Source organism: Tamandua tetradactyla, chromosome 5 (assembly GCF_023851605.1).
Source record: "Tamandua tetradactyla isolate mTamTet1 chromosome 5, mTamTet1.pri, whole genome shotgun sequence".
Classification (NCBI taxonomy): domain Eukaryota; kingdom Metazoa; phylum Chordata; class Mammalia; order Pilosa; family Myrmecophagidae; genus Tamandua; species Tamandua tetradactyla.
In genome coordinates, this window is record NC_135331.1 from 67157773 (window position 1) to 67172397 (window position 14625).

The 14625-nt window shown below is 38.0% G+C and overlaps 1 protein-coding gene across 3 annotated transcripts in view; it reads left to right on the top strand.

The window, feature by feature from the left end:
- The window catches only part of SAMD7 (sterile alpha motif domain containing 7), a 35755-nt gene that overhangs the window by 5264 nt on the left and 15866 nt on the right, over positions 1-14625 (top strand). For all 3 annotated transcript variants that reach the window (XM_077159162.1, XM_077159164.1, XM_077159163.1), the window contains 5 exons: positions 2567-2673; positions 7406-7516; positions 9871-9945; positions 11572-11680; positions 14035-14161. In XM_077159162.1, the coding sequence (XP_077015277.1) occupies positions 11575-11680; positions 14035-14161 (233 nt within the window). In that variant the 5' untranslated portion in view covers positions 2567-2673; positions 7406-7516; positions 9871-9945; positions 11572-11574. The remainder of the gene's footprint in view (positions 1-2566; positions 2674-7405; positions 7517-9870; positions 9946-11571; positions 11681-14034; positions 14162-14625) is intronic.

The following is a 14625-nucleotide window of genomic DNA, read 5'->3' on the forward strand; positions in this document are numbered from 1 at the left end:
ACTATTAATAACCCAGATGTTTTTCAAATCACATTAAAGAACACTTGGTAGCAAGCACTAAAAAATGTGAGTGGAGGGCTTCTGGTTCACAAACTCCTAATGGCAATTCCTTGTTTTGAATTGAACTACAACTCCGATCAGTAGCACACCTTGCTACCAGTCTATTTAACAACACAAATTTTCAAACATCTTGACTTGTATTCAATACCGTCATGCAAAGAGATCTTGCACAAAATTCAAATAAAGTCCCAATTAATATCTAACCACAGCTTATCAGATGGGTTAGCAAAATACATAGAGTGTGAACATTTTGGGAATACAGCAACATCATATACAACAAAAGATTCCTTTTGCTTCTGCAAGCTTATGCCAACTTACTAGTTGATCTACATATGTCTGTGAACCATGTTAACAGAACCCTAGAAAATCAGGCAGCAAGCAGCACTGAGGGCAGTTTTACTTATCTGGAATAATGATGAATAATTATCCATCATGCTTCCCAAAGCCAATTTCTTATACCTAGCAGCCTTTCCACCAACTCCAACTTAAAATACAATGTCCAAACCATAAATGGGAAACTTCTTCAGACTTGACCCACCCAGCTTATTTTGTATTGGTGATGGTGGATACCCTTGCAACAGGCATCATCAACTTTATTATACCTATTGCTCAGGCAGAGCAATGTCTCCCAAGCAAAAACTGGCTGCATTATGTATTCATTTGCTAAAGCTGCCAGAATGCAGTATACCAGAAATAGAATGCTTTTATAAAGCAGACTTACTAAGTTACAAGTTTATAGTTCTAAGGCCATAAAATTTTCCAAACTAAGGCTTCCAGAAAAAGATACCTTGACTCAAGACAGGCTGATGGTATCTGAACACCTCTGTCAGTGGGGAAGGCACGTGGCTGGTATCTGTGCATCCTTTGGCTTCTGGTTTCAAATAGCTCCCCCAGGGGCATTTTTCTTTCTGCATCTCCAAATTCTCTGTATGTATTTGCTCTGAAACTTTTTCCAAAATGGCTCCCTCTTAGAGAAATCCAGTAAGCTGATTAAGATCCACTCTGAGTGAGCAGAGACAAATCTCCATGGAAACCACCTAATCAGAAGGTCCTATTCAAAATTGGGTGGGTCACATCTCCATGGAAACAACTTAATAAAAAAGATCCCATCCTAAACAATAGTTCTGCCCCCACAAGACTGGATTAGGATAAAGAACATGGCTTTTCTGGGTTTTCTCAAACCAGCACACCTTCCATCCTTTCAGGTGACAGGAACATCATGTCTAGGTGATTCCCTATGGTCAGCTCATCCACCACTGTCTATACTAGAGTTGGGTCAGTGATTCAGTCTGATGCATCAGGATTAAACTTTACCATAGACAACCTGGATAAATACGATTTCAACACCCATTAGTGTGTCTCATTGTCTTCCAGTTTCTTCTTCAAACCCACCAGCATCTTCAGTAGCACACTTGGTACAGGAATCCAGCAACAGTTCTTCCATCAGACATTGTTCCCTTTATCAAATAAATGTTTGAATGACTACAGAATGAAATACTAAAATATGCATTTAATAGAACCTACTTTTCATCCTAAACCCCCAAGTTCTTAACCTAAACTTTTCAATTTATGATCGCTTGCCTTTTCTTCTTAGTTAAAATTTTATACCCAGCACAAAATAACTACATAAGGAAGGCATATAATGCAATAACAAAAAGGTCAACATATATTCTCTCCATGCCTCATATTCTCCAATTGTTTTTGACACCTAGAGTCATGGATTTCTTCATAACACACATCAGTATGGCTTCATGGCAGGGCTCTTCATGAAGGAGTTTTTTCCTTGTTTTATTTTATGAGTTTGATGCTAGAGCTCCTTGGCTGCTGAACCAATAAAGATGACAACTTGAAATTCTAGATGCTTTGTCTTCAGGCTCTTACCCTATAAAGACTTCATATCTCAGATTCAAATTTCCCTAAGAATACCCTGATTTAAAAGATACCATAGGGCAGTGCACAGGTGGCTCAGTGGCAGAATTCTCACCTGCCATACCAGAGACCCAGGTTCAATTTCCAGAGCCTGCCCATGCCAAAAAAAAAAGGCGCCATGAAAAAAGTCAAGAAGGTATTTCATACCATGTGGTAGTCATAAAAGTGATTCATTATTTAGTTATAAAAACTGACATCCAAGAATGCTTTGAAAAAGGATACTGTTCATGCCAGGAGTTAGAACACTGAGCTGGAGGAGTGAGAACTCAGAGAGCCAGGAGTGACTTCTAATTTCATAAAAAACACCAACTATGCACCTTTTCGGGATTTGATCAAATGTTATCACTAACTTCTAGAAAACGGGATGTTTTAGCTATGAATGGGGTAACATTTGAAAACTAAAGAGGCTCTTAACGAAAAAGAAGAAGTCAAGAAAAAAGCATTAGCATTAGTGTCTTTATGGTACTTCTGTAAACAATGCTGCACTGTTAAAAAGAAATCCATCTATTTAATGGTCTGGGCTAGATATATATTAATGACGGGCCCTTTGTTACAACAAGTAATATTTGGTTTCCAGAAACCAATCTCTAAAAGCCTGCTTTGTACAGCTGTTGACGTCCGTCATCACAAGGATTTATTTTTGGCACTGGCTCCTGGAACTTTGGCTAACGGCAGTCATCTGAGGTAATTCTAGCTTAATTCTCTAAGTGTTCTAAGGGCAGTGAAAATATGTTACTCATGAATCATAATGGCATTCAGTGAAAGAGTTCTGTTCCCATTTTCCATGATCATCCATGGTTGGGAATATTTTTATTATTTGGAAATATGCAAATCAAATTTTGTTGGAACAAATTCCATGACAATTAATATCCACACAACAAAAATGTGCTCAGTTCCAGAGGTTTTTGTGGTATGACCATGTAGCCTAGATTTGAATTCCCTGGAGCAGTTTTTTTTTTTTTTTTGCATGGGCAGGCACCAGGTCTCCGGCATGGCAGGTGAGAACTCTACCTGCTGAGCCACCATGGCCTGCCCTGGTTTTGTTTGTTTGTTTGTTTTTTGTTTTTCCTGAAGCAGTTTTTATCCTGTGATCTTGGTGCCAAAGAAATCCTCACCTTCAACAGTTAGCTTGCTAGTGCAATTGTTTATAATGTTTCTTTTAAATTAATTTGCCTGTTTGAGGATGCAGAAAATGGCATTTCTTCCTGTTCTGTGATCTACTTTCTTTTCTAAACTTTGTTATTTTGTCCATTTAGTTCTTGTGTTAGATCAACAGTGAAGAGAGAGGAACAAGGGAACCATAGCTGCAGAAACAGGCTGCTTTGCGTAAAAAAACCTAAGTTATAAGCTAGACGCAAGAACCATGTGTTCATTGTGCAGCTATCATGGTGCTTGGCATTTTATGACCATTCAAAAACTTTAATATGCCAGTGGTGTTTTTAAAGCACTTTGTCATGCATAAATACATATATATATATTTATGCCCTACCTACTTCTCCAGTTTCATCTTAAGCTTTTCCCTCTCTTATCCTTGTGTTCTAGCCTCAGCAGCCTTTCAGCTTCCCGAATGCCCCAAGCTCCAATTCAACCCAATGAATTTGCAGGTGTTAATCCCTTTGCCTAAAACCTTTCCTCCACTTGTCACTTGGCTAATTCTTATTCATCAGCTTAGAGTCACACACTCAAGGCTCCTTTCAATTCCTAGACTAATTTTGGTTTCCTTATCATATCTTTTCACAGTCCCCTGAAACTTTTCTTTAGATGCCCATTATAACTCTGTTTACCTACTTATTTTTTAATATGTATTTCATCAGCTAGATGGCAAGTTCCATGAGGACAAATTTTCTGTCTTATTTCTTTGTAAGCTATTTTATCTTCAGACTTGTATCATCTTAACACAGAGGACAAACCTGGCACTAAATAATTTTTTTAAATAAGAGAAATTGTGGGTTTACAGAACAATCATGCATAAAATGCAGGACTCCAAGATTTCACCCTATTTTTAATACTTTGCACTAGTGTGCTTCATTTACTACAATTGATGACAACACATTTTTGCAATTGTACTATTAACCATAGTCCATGGTTTAATTTAGGGTTCATTGTGTTGTGCCATTCCATGGATTTTTTTTCCTAAATGCTTTTTATTGTCTGCAGCATTAAAAACAGCAAAACTAGAGATTTTACTCTGCAAAACATGTTCGATGAAGAAATAAGTAATTACATTTTTACCAACTGTACTCCATGTCTTTTTTCATCATCACAATTGACATTTTTTTCTTTTTTTGAAAAAAACATATGTACAAAAAAAGCAACTTATTTCAAAACACATTAAAACAATTAGTTTTGAATTTTATATATTGCCCTAGGTGTTCTTTAGGATTGGCTGGAGTGGTTTTGGTTGGGATTTGGTGAGTTATGAGGGGTAGCAATGTCTAACTGAAGTTTGCATAAGAGTGACCTCCAGAGTAGACTCTTGACTCTATTTGAACTCTCTCAGCCACTGATACCTCATCAGTACACTTCTTTTCCCTCTTTTGGTCAGGATAGAATTGTTAATCCCACTATGCCAGGTCTGGATTCATCCCTGGGATCATGTCCCATGTTGCCTGGGAGACTTTCACCCTTGGATGTCATGTCCCATGTAGGGGAAGGCAATGATTTCAGTTGCCGAGTTGGGCTTAGAGAAAGTGAGACCACATCTGAGCAACAAAAGAGGTCCTCCACAAGTAACTCTTAGGCATGCCTATAGGTAGGCCAAGCTTCTCCACTACATACATAAGGTTCACAAGACCAAGCCTCAAGATCTAGGGCTTGGCCTATCGATTTGAGTGTCCCTAATGTTTGACACAGAATCAGGGGTTTCTCTGGTGGTAAAGTTTAATAGTTTCAGATTTTCCCTCCTATCCCTCAAGGGACTTTGCCAATACTTTTGATTATTTGCTTAATATACTCTGGGATGTACATGGATTTATTTTTAAACTTTATTCTAGTAAGATACATACAATCTAACATTTCCTCTTAAAACCATATTCAGATATATAATTCAGTGCTGTTAATAAGAAATACTTTTTAAGTATTATTATTTTTATTACTCTGAAACTACAGCTTTCCAAATCTTAGTAATTGTTTATTTTTGAATGGTGAAATTAAGAAAAATGGGAATTTGGACAATTAGAATTAGTAGCTAAAGAAATGAAAACCTCTATGTTTATTACCCTTCTTACCTCTCATTTCCAAATTGTATTCACTTGTGGAGTTTACATGAGCAAGAGATGAACCAAAGTTCACGGATCCGATGGAATGGTCATTATTATAATAATATACTTCATAGGCTATGACAATATGCAAATTGATATATAGTACGTTCATTATTTCTAACTCATTTGTTTGCATATACAAATATTTTCATTTGTATGTGTATTATACCAAATATGGCCTCTGTTAGTTGTTAGAAGCATTATAAAACAGCATATAACAATTTCAGAATCTTATCTAATGCTACCATATTTTTTTCAAATGAATCACAATCACATTGAGCTAGAGATTTTAATCTTTCACAATTTCCTTAAATCATGAAATAATCAACCTCTATATTCTAGGCAAAGAAAGGTAGTACAGATGAAAAAAGGAATATTTCCTATTCTTTCTTTGGAAGTCTTTTATTTAGAAAGAAAAAAGAATCTTTTGAATAAATTCTGTTAAATTCCATTTCTATATTTACTTGCTTATCTTTTAGAAAAGAGTTCTCAATACTATAAGCGAAAACAATTTTAACTATATGGAGGGCCAGAAGCGTGTCAGAGTTGAAACCAATGATGATATAAAATAGTTCTAAATCAATCTGTTTTTTTCAATTATCCTTATACATTTGGAGCAGTCACTGATATTGTCAATAAGAACTTTGGCAAGAAACATAATTTGAAAGCTAATTTTATAATCTTTTAAAAAATGGAGATGATGTAAAGATGTGAAGATAGAAAGGCAGCCTCTTCTTCAGATGGCTTAGAGCCAGGACGCTTCATTGTCACAGGGATGGAGAGGGTGAGAACTATCACCAAAGATGAGGGAGTGGATTGGCTTTGAGCCGTGAGCTTCATTTTTGCACCTACTTCGTTGAGACATTGGTCTTTAAAAGAGAGAGAATGGATAACCTAATTCCAGAGGAACCCTGTTGGTTAACATATCAAGAGCCGGGACTAGAGACTTGATGGTAGTTGTACAACAGGAGGTCCCAGCAAGTCAGGAAGAAGATGGCCTACTCTTTGAATCCAGAAACATCCAGCCTTTTCTAAAGTCCAGGAAAGAGGAGCTGTGTTAGATGAGTTGAAGAGAAAGCGAAGTGCTTTCCCCATGTCTCATGTGGTTTCCTGGAAGAAGATTGCATATCAGGGTGCCCTGTAACAACTCAAGTTGGACAAGAGACCAGGCAGAGAGAGGGCCCTAGCCAGCTTTCCTGAGTGACTCCTCAGGTATGGAATGGATCCAGAAGTGGCAGTGACCCCTTGGGCAACATAAAAGTAGCAAAGACTCTGTTTGGGAAGCTTGCTAGGGTGGGTCACCAAGGCTGGGACAAAAATAATCCTGCATCAAGGACTACAGAGAAGACGACAGTTTAAGGGACAATAACCCTAGGGTGAATGTGGTAAGTTCCTCATCGGTATTTCTTACAAAGAACTCAATAGACAATGATAAAAATGTGTCAACAAAGGAGCACTTTATCTTCAAACTGGAATCCTAAAGTCTTACTTTTTCATAACGTTACTTTTTTTTTTATAGTAAGTTCTTATTTGGGGCTTTTCTCTCGAAAATTACTAGGAATCAAAAATACGAATGTTCCTTTTCACGGCCATAAATGTTCCCCTCATAAAGAAAACATAGGTCACATTTTCAAAACTCCATGTGTCTCCCATATAAATTGCAGCTTTTACAGAGCCTGTGAAGGATTTCCTCACTGACTCTGAGAATTAAAGTACAGTTATCAATTCTAGAAGCCTCATCCTTACACTGCCATCTTTTATTCAGTTTTGCAGCTCTGTCAAAAATAACTTTTTTCCTACCTACAAAGGGAACTTTTCCACTCAAAATCTACTGGAAATACAAAATAGGTTACATACCCATCAAATAAAAGCTTATGGCTTATTAGTATAGTATTTTCCCTTAGTGTCAAATTGAACAGTGGCATTAAGTGAATGCCCACAAAGCATCTTAAAGGCTGAGGAAGGATTAAACTAAAGGCTAAACTCTGAGAAAGTTTTATGTACACGGCAGCACACTTTCCTTGAGCTTAAAGTCTTTTAGCCTATCCATAGAGGATATCAGAGGGCAAAGTGTTTTGTCATGAAGCAGAATTAATCAATTAGTTGATTTTGTAGATAAAGTAAGGTTAACCTTAATTAAGCCAGTTTCTGAACAGTCATCAGATGTATCTTCCAACCTGCACTCCAAGAAGCTTCTGAAGTTGAAGACGAAGTCTTCAGATGGTTTCCATCTGTGAGGTCAAAATCAAGAAGTCTTCATAAAAGGTGTAAGTATACAACTCCGTACATTGATGAGCCCAGAATTGAGGCTAGTTACTCAGTAAGATGTTTGCATATATAGAACAAAAAGATAATTTTAGCTTAAAAGGAAAACTGTTCTATATGGGTCTAATGAAAAATGGAGAAGTGAGGAAATAGTCATGTGTAAAAACCGTCAGTGGCATTCCTGCCAAGATCACTGAGTAGATATAAAAATTAAAAACAATAACTTTTGGAAATACATATTTTTTTATACAGAAATGCTTAGGTTCACCTATAAATTTCATTGGCTCCATTACTCCATTACTAGGAGTAAAGACTATAAATCACTTCTGTCAATGGTTTTTATGGGCTTTTTCTTTTAAATGAACATAAAAAGAAGTTCATCAAAGATGAAGCCAGTTCAAAATTTTATATAAATTTATTGTGGAGTGTTTCATCATCTTCAAATAGATTAAGTACCTTCCCCTGTGTGCTACTGCTGTGATTTACTAAATGTTACTATTTCAGTGGCCCCCTGTTACCACATATACGGCAACTCTATTCCCAAAATTGTCATGATTTATGGACCTTGAAATGTCACAATAGAAAATTTCAGAAACATTGAGGAGCAAGCAATGATAATCACAAAGAAACCTCCACTTTCGTTGATATTTCTTAATTCATTCTAACTAAACTAAACTAACTAAAACTATCTAATTAAAATACCTAAAATCTCAGTTCAATTATGTGAGTACTGCTAGAAGTTTTTGGAGAAAAAAAATCCCTTTTGAAGAAAGGGAACATAATTTATGCAAACTGTAGTGGCATACAAATTACGTTTGAATACAAGCAGTAATGTGAGGCTGGAAAAAATTACCTAATTTCTATTTGCTTGATGATGATAAAGGTTTATGCTTTCCATTACAATATTCATGAATGTGCCTAAAACTTTACCTTTCAAGAAGGCATGAATGGATCTAATGACCATAGCTTCCAGAGTGAAAAGAAATAAGAGGTAAGGAGAAGGATGCACAAAACCATCCGTCTTCAACAACATTTTCCAGGGTATGTGCAGCAGTGTGATGCATTTAGAAAAGTGCTAAAGCATATGCTTTTAATAAAAATGAAATATACGTTAGGGCCACTGCCAAGAACTTTGATATTAACTCTGTTGGTAGCATTCTTTATCACTACCTGCTAGCCTTCTTGATAACCATTTCTCCTGTGCTAGTGTCATAGAGAAAGTGCTTATTGTTATTTAAAAATCGAAGTAAGTCTAGCTGCCTTCTAAAGTGGGGGTGTTAATGGCATAATCCAAACCAATAGAAAATAAATCTCTAAACTACTCCCCTCTCCTTAATAGAGGTGGGGATGGAGAGAGATATGGAGAGACCCACAGTAGAAGCTCACGTAGGAAAACCTCAGAGCAGAGACTGGGGCGGGAGTGGCGTCCCTGCCAAACAAAGTGGGGAATGTTGCCTTAGATTTGTGGGTCAGGTCAGAGAAGGTCAAGAGAAAGGACAAAAAGCCAGAGCCTGAATTGTCACAGTTGTCCAAAGGAATGTTTAACAATGGAGAGGTCTAACGTTCAGTTTTAAGTTGTTTTTGACAGCCCACCACTTCCCCTGTCAGCCAAGGTCTTGGTTACACACACATATTGCCAGTGTGAGTGGTTTTATGTGGGCACAGAAGAAAATGGTGTGCCTTATGCCTCCGTGGTGAGCAGAGAGCAGGGAAGAGCTAGGGCATGGATAGATTGGGAGTGCCACAGAAGCATAAACTCAGAGCCAGAAGTGCCCATGAGGGGGAAAACCCAATCAAATTGGCACCTGGCTACAAGTGTCAATAAATACCTGCTGATCTGGCAAGTGCTGTAGTCCATGAAGTACATGTCTTACTAATATTGCCCTAATAAGTTGAGACAGAATTAGTACTGGCTAAGTCGCCAGGCAGATGTTGTATAGAAGATGTGGGATAGGAGCTGCAGGTGACATCTGGTTTATACTTATACATATTTAAGAAGTGATGTAAAATTTTTCCATTAAAAATGACCATAATTAGGGTGCATGTGTGGTTCAATGGTAGAATGCTCGCCTTCTGTGTAGGAGACCTGGGTTTGATTCCCAGTCCATGCACCCAAAATAAAAATTAAAAAATGACCATAATGCACATTTGGGTTAAAGATATCTTAAATGTAATCATTTCTTCCACCTGAAATAGTGGGTGTTCTAATTTTAGAATTCTCTTGTGATGTTCTCAAGCAATATATGTATCTACCTTTTATGCCAATTTATTCATCTAGTCTTAACTTAAACTTTATTTCAACTAACAAGTGTATGTTAAATATTGAACATCATTTTAAAAACAGTTTTTCTTATAGGAAATAAAAATAGACTTTTCACACTTCTACTACAGCTATGAGAAATTGGCATTATCTCTATTCTCCCAGCTAAAGGTAAAAGAAAGAGTAATTTTTCTGTTAAAAGTATTTGATAATGACATGCTTTTAGGTAGCTCTCATGGCTTTCCTATTTTCTACAAAAGATTTCCCATTGTTTTTAAAAAAAAAAACCTGTAGATATACTTAAGGATGTGTGAATTATGCTTTAGCATTAATTTACTTTTCAGAACTCACATTCTTACGCGACAGCTAGAATAGTGGATACATGAAGGACTGAGGATTGTTTTATGAAAATAATTTAAACACCTTAAGTAAAAGGCCCTTAAGTGACATCTCCCTCTAGTTTTAATTTAAGAATTTCTATTTAGTGTACTCAAAATTGTGGGAACATGTAAATCTATCGATCTATCTTTCAACTGTAAAAACTTACCACATAATCACTTATTTAATAATTAATGCATTTTAGTGTATATGATCCCAGAATACACACATGTACCAAATATTCTATATGTAATTGTTCATATTCAGGGCTCACCAAACTCAGATTGCACTGATTTTAATGCATGGTCATGGTGCAGCCCGTAACAGACTGAAAAAGAGTCAAATTGACACCTTGCCACAAGTGTCCAATAAATACTTGCTGATCTGGCAAGTGCTGTAGTCCATGAAGTGCATGTCTTACTAATATTGCCCTAATAAGTTGAGACAGAATTAGTACTGGCTAAGTCGCCTGTGTGCTGCTCGGGGGTGTTTGTGGAGGGTAAGAGTCTGAAGACAGAGATTAAGGAGTCCTCATCTCCTTATGCGCTGGGCATCCAGGATTAGAGCTCCGGGTCAGAGAAATCCGGCATGAATGCAGACCTAAGCACCCTGCACTCCTGTACTCTGGGATTGCTGGACAAGCATTTAAAACTGATATCCCAGTCTGCATTTTTACCTAACTGCATTCTATCTGCAGTAGCAAAGTGAACTTTGTTCACAATTTCTCTGCATGTTTCAAATGGAGAGGAGGATACCTTGAACATTTGAAAGCTAGTGTTTACTCACTGACTGATCCTATGATTCAGTATCTATGTAGCTGATGGAAGGGAAGAGCTCTTCAAAAATATTTCCTTGGAAACTGCATTTGCTTTAAAATATAATTTGGGACACATGAATGGCAACAGGCATTTGTTATGAAATAAGGCAATGGCTTGAAAAAAAAGAAGAACATTTGGGCACAAATAGACATAATAGTCATAAATGTGAAGATGAAAAGAAACTAGGAACACAAAGTGGAGCTCAGAACCCTAGCACAGAGGTGTTACAGATGTCAATGGCTCTTTCTCCTTCCTAGGGACCTCTATGACTTAGGGACATTTCCCAAAATGTTGGGAATCATTTGCATTTTCAGTAAAATTTGGGGGGGGGGGATTGACTTTAAAAGATAAATCATCATATCAGAGGCATAACAAAATCTTATAGATAAAGTTCAATCCCCTGAAATTGTCAAGAGAACATGCCAGACAGCCATGGAATCAAGAGCAGCTGTGGTGACAAGAAGGGCTTTAACTGCACAGCAGATGAGACTTGTCTGTGCTGCTTCCTTTTTTCATCCATATTGGCCCGGAGCCTTGAGTATCCCATTTATTTCCCTGAACTTGTGACTAACATGAAAATAATCTTGCTGCATTGTTGTAGACAATGAACCTTCAAGAACCTCACAGAAGCATGCCCATGCTTGGCGAGCCCCAATCTTTAGAAGAAGCAAGGCATTTGTGCCGACTATCAAGTGGAATGACACTAGAAGGTAACCACATTGGCTTATAAGCACTAGGCATTGTTGCTGTGCCTATCTCCTTGACCCCCTTCTGAGTTCACCTGCAGCTCTGGAGGTCATTTCCTAGCTCAAGCATCTTATCTCTCTGCTTCTCAGCATGAAGGCTTTCTCCCACACCACAGGAGCTTGCTGGGTTGAGCTCAAACTTAATCAAGTGATGGAGCAACCCTAAACCAATTGGGGACAGGGATTGGTGGGTAAATGGCTAATTCTTTGTTGTCCTGTAGGGCACTTCTGAGGCATGTTCCACAAGGTTTCGCCGGTAGGAACTGAGCCCCAGTTGTCCACAGTGGTAACCCACACATCAACTCACCTTTTATGGTTTCATCCTTCCTGGTCTCACTGCCCTACTCCCTCACTTGGGCTTCCTGGGATCACTCCCAGATAAACTAAAGCCCTTGTTGAGGGGTCTGCTTTAGGGGATCCCAAAGTAAGATATCTTATCTACTTTTAGCAACAACTCTCCATGGCATTTCCCTAGGGTTACCCTGATAAGGAAGAGGGATGGCCAGCCCTAGGCACTCCTTGCACTGGTGGGGTGCCACATTTCTCCCTTTATCTCATCCTTCTCCTTCCCCTTGATTTGTTTCAAACATCACCTAAAATGCAAGATGAGCACGGTATTTGATAACCTCAAAGATTCTATCTTACTCATAGGTGATGGGTTGAAATTCTGTTTGACACTGTCAATTCATGACATAAATCAGAGCTCAGAAATTTTTTTAAACAAAACACCAATCTGTGTTCCACACTGTTCTGCTGTATAATGGACTACGGGGAAGAAGGTGGCTGAGAGCTGAGTCTCATGTGGGGAACCTAAGATTTTTAAGTCACCGATGTGTATCTATTCAGAGTTGCAAACTCACAGCTGACTTAGCCTTCCTAGCCTGCCATCTGCCCTGGCCTTCCCGCTATGCCTTGCAGTCACCTGGCAGTTACTTTTATTTTAATCCTGACTGTTCCATGGGTACTAAACTGTCTGAAGCCATCATCAGAGAGAAAATTATATTGACCTCACAGAACTACAGTGAAATAAATGCATATTTAAAAAAATATGTGTATGGCAAAAGTCAATTTAGGTGACCTTGGAACTTGAATTTCTAATTTGGTCAGTAGATTTAAGTCTGGGGGAAAAAAGGCACAGAAATGATTACTTATTTAAATATCACTATATTTTTAGTTTTTGGAAACATGAATATTGACTATTTAAAAAATCAAATCAAATACACACACAAGAAAGAAAGGAAGGAAGGAAAAAAGACAGGAAGGAAGGAAGGAAAGGAGAGAGCGAGGGAGGGAAAGAAGGAAGGGAGATCACATTACTTTGAAAAGCAGAACATTTCCTTCCTAATTTCCCTTATTTCGAACAGATTTTCTAAATAAACTTTTGAAAATCTCATATTAAAAAATGAAAGTAACAATTGGAGATGAAAGAGAAACTAAAGTGACCTTTTTAATTAATACTTGTTGAATATTTGCAATTATTTGAAGGACGTTAATAATTAACAAGAAAATGTAAGGCAAAATGTTGTCTCTTTAACAATGTCCCATTCTCTGATCATTAGGTTCCGAAGCTAAAGCATGAATACTTATGTTTATATATGTTTGGATATAATTTGGGCACTTGCTCTACTGATGCAGTCAGACTGCATCTACTTTAATTAGATATATTTTTAGTCATTAAAACTAAAAACAGTCGTCCTTCTTCATTTTGTTTTAATCTTATCAATAAATAGCAATATTTTTTCCAAAGATTGAACATATGGGAGAATTTGTCCATTTATATTTCTGGAAATATAAGAATCAAAAGAAGTTGTCAGGGGCCACAGTGGCTCAGCAGGCAGAGTTCTCGCCTGCCATGCCGGAGACCCAGGTTCATTTCCCGGTGCCTGCCCAAGCAAAAAAAAGATAAAATAAATTGTCAGGAGAAAAGTTGGTATTTCTAGAATTTCACAAGGCCGACTTAATTTTATTGCTGCTTGTAGTATGGTATGGTGTCACTTGTGGACTCTGCATCAAAACTCAAGGCACATTTATAAAACACTGAGCTCTAAGTGTGCTGCGTGCTTACCACTGAGGTATTTGTGTATAACTGAAAGCTCATGTAACTAGTCTAGGAAAATGCAGACGGCTTTCACTGTGTTCCAGGAAAACTCAATTAGTTCATCAAAAGTACAGCTGTGGGCCGGCCATGGTGGCTCAGCAGACAGAGTTCTTGCCTGCCACGCCGGAGACCTGGGTTCCGTTCCCAGTGCCTGCCCATACAAAAAAGAAAAAAGAAAAGGTGGAGTTATTTGCTAACATGTCTATCTGCTTCTTTTTAGAATTGCATCAGTGGCAAGAAATTTTAATGGTAAATCCAACGATGGCTGTAAACCCTCTATCGACAGCGGCAGGGCTACAGAGGACACCGCTGCTTCCCTCACCATTTGAAGCCCGAACTGCAGACAGGTATTTCTCTCCAACATAATATTCCAGTCAGAGGACAAACTGAATAATCAGTACATTTGGGCATGATGTTAACCCCACTGTTTTTTCAGATGAACTGAGGTGCAGGAATTCACGTCTAGATCCTCTGCTGATGGCACCTTTAGCATATCCTTTCCCTTTAGAGCTCTGCTTGACCTACTTACTCAGAAAATAGCCAGTGAGCACTTATGTGGCACAGGCCCCACATGGGTACAGACTTCCAGCACCCTCAGCATCCTGGGGTAGAATCATTCTTTCTTTACAATAAAAGCAGAATTAGGGTGGGTCACAGTGACTCAGTGACAGAGTTCTCACCTGCCATGCTGGAGACCCAGGTTCGATTCCCAGTACCTGCCCATGCCAAATAAAACCAAAAACAATAAAAGTGGAATTATAAACACTTTGGGTGCACACTCTGGCAGTTTGCTGCCTTCCCTTCTTTAAAA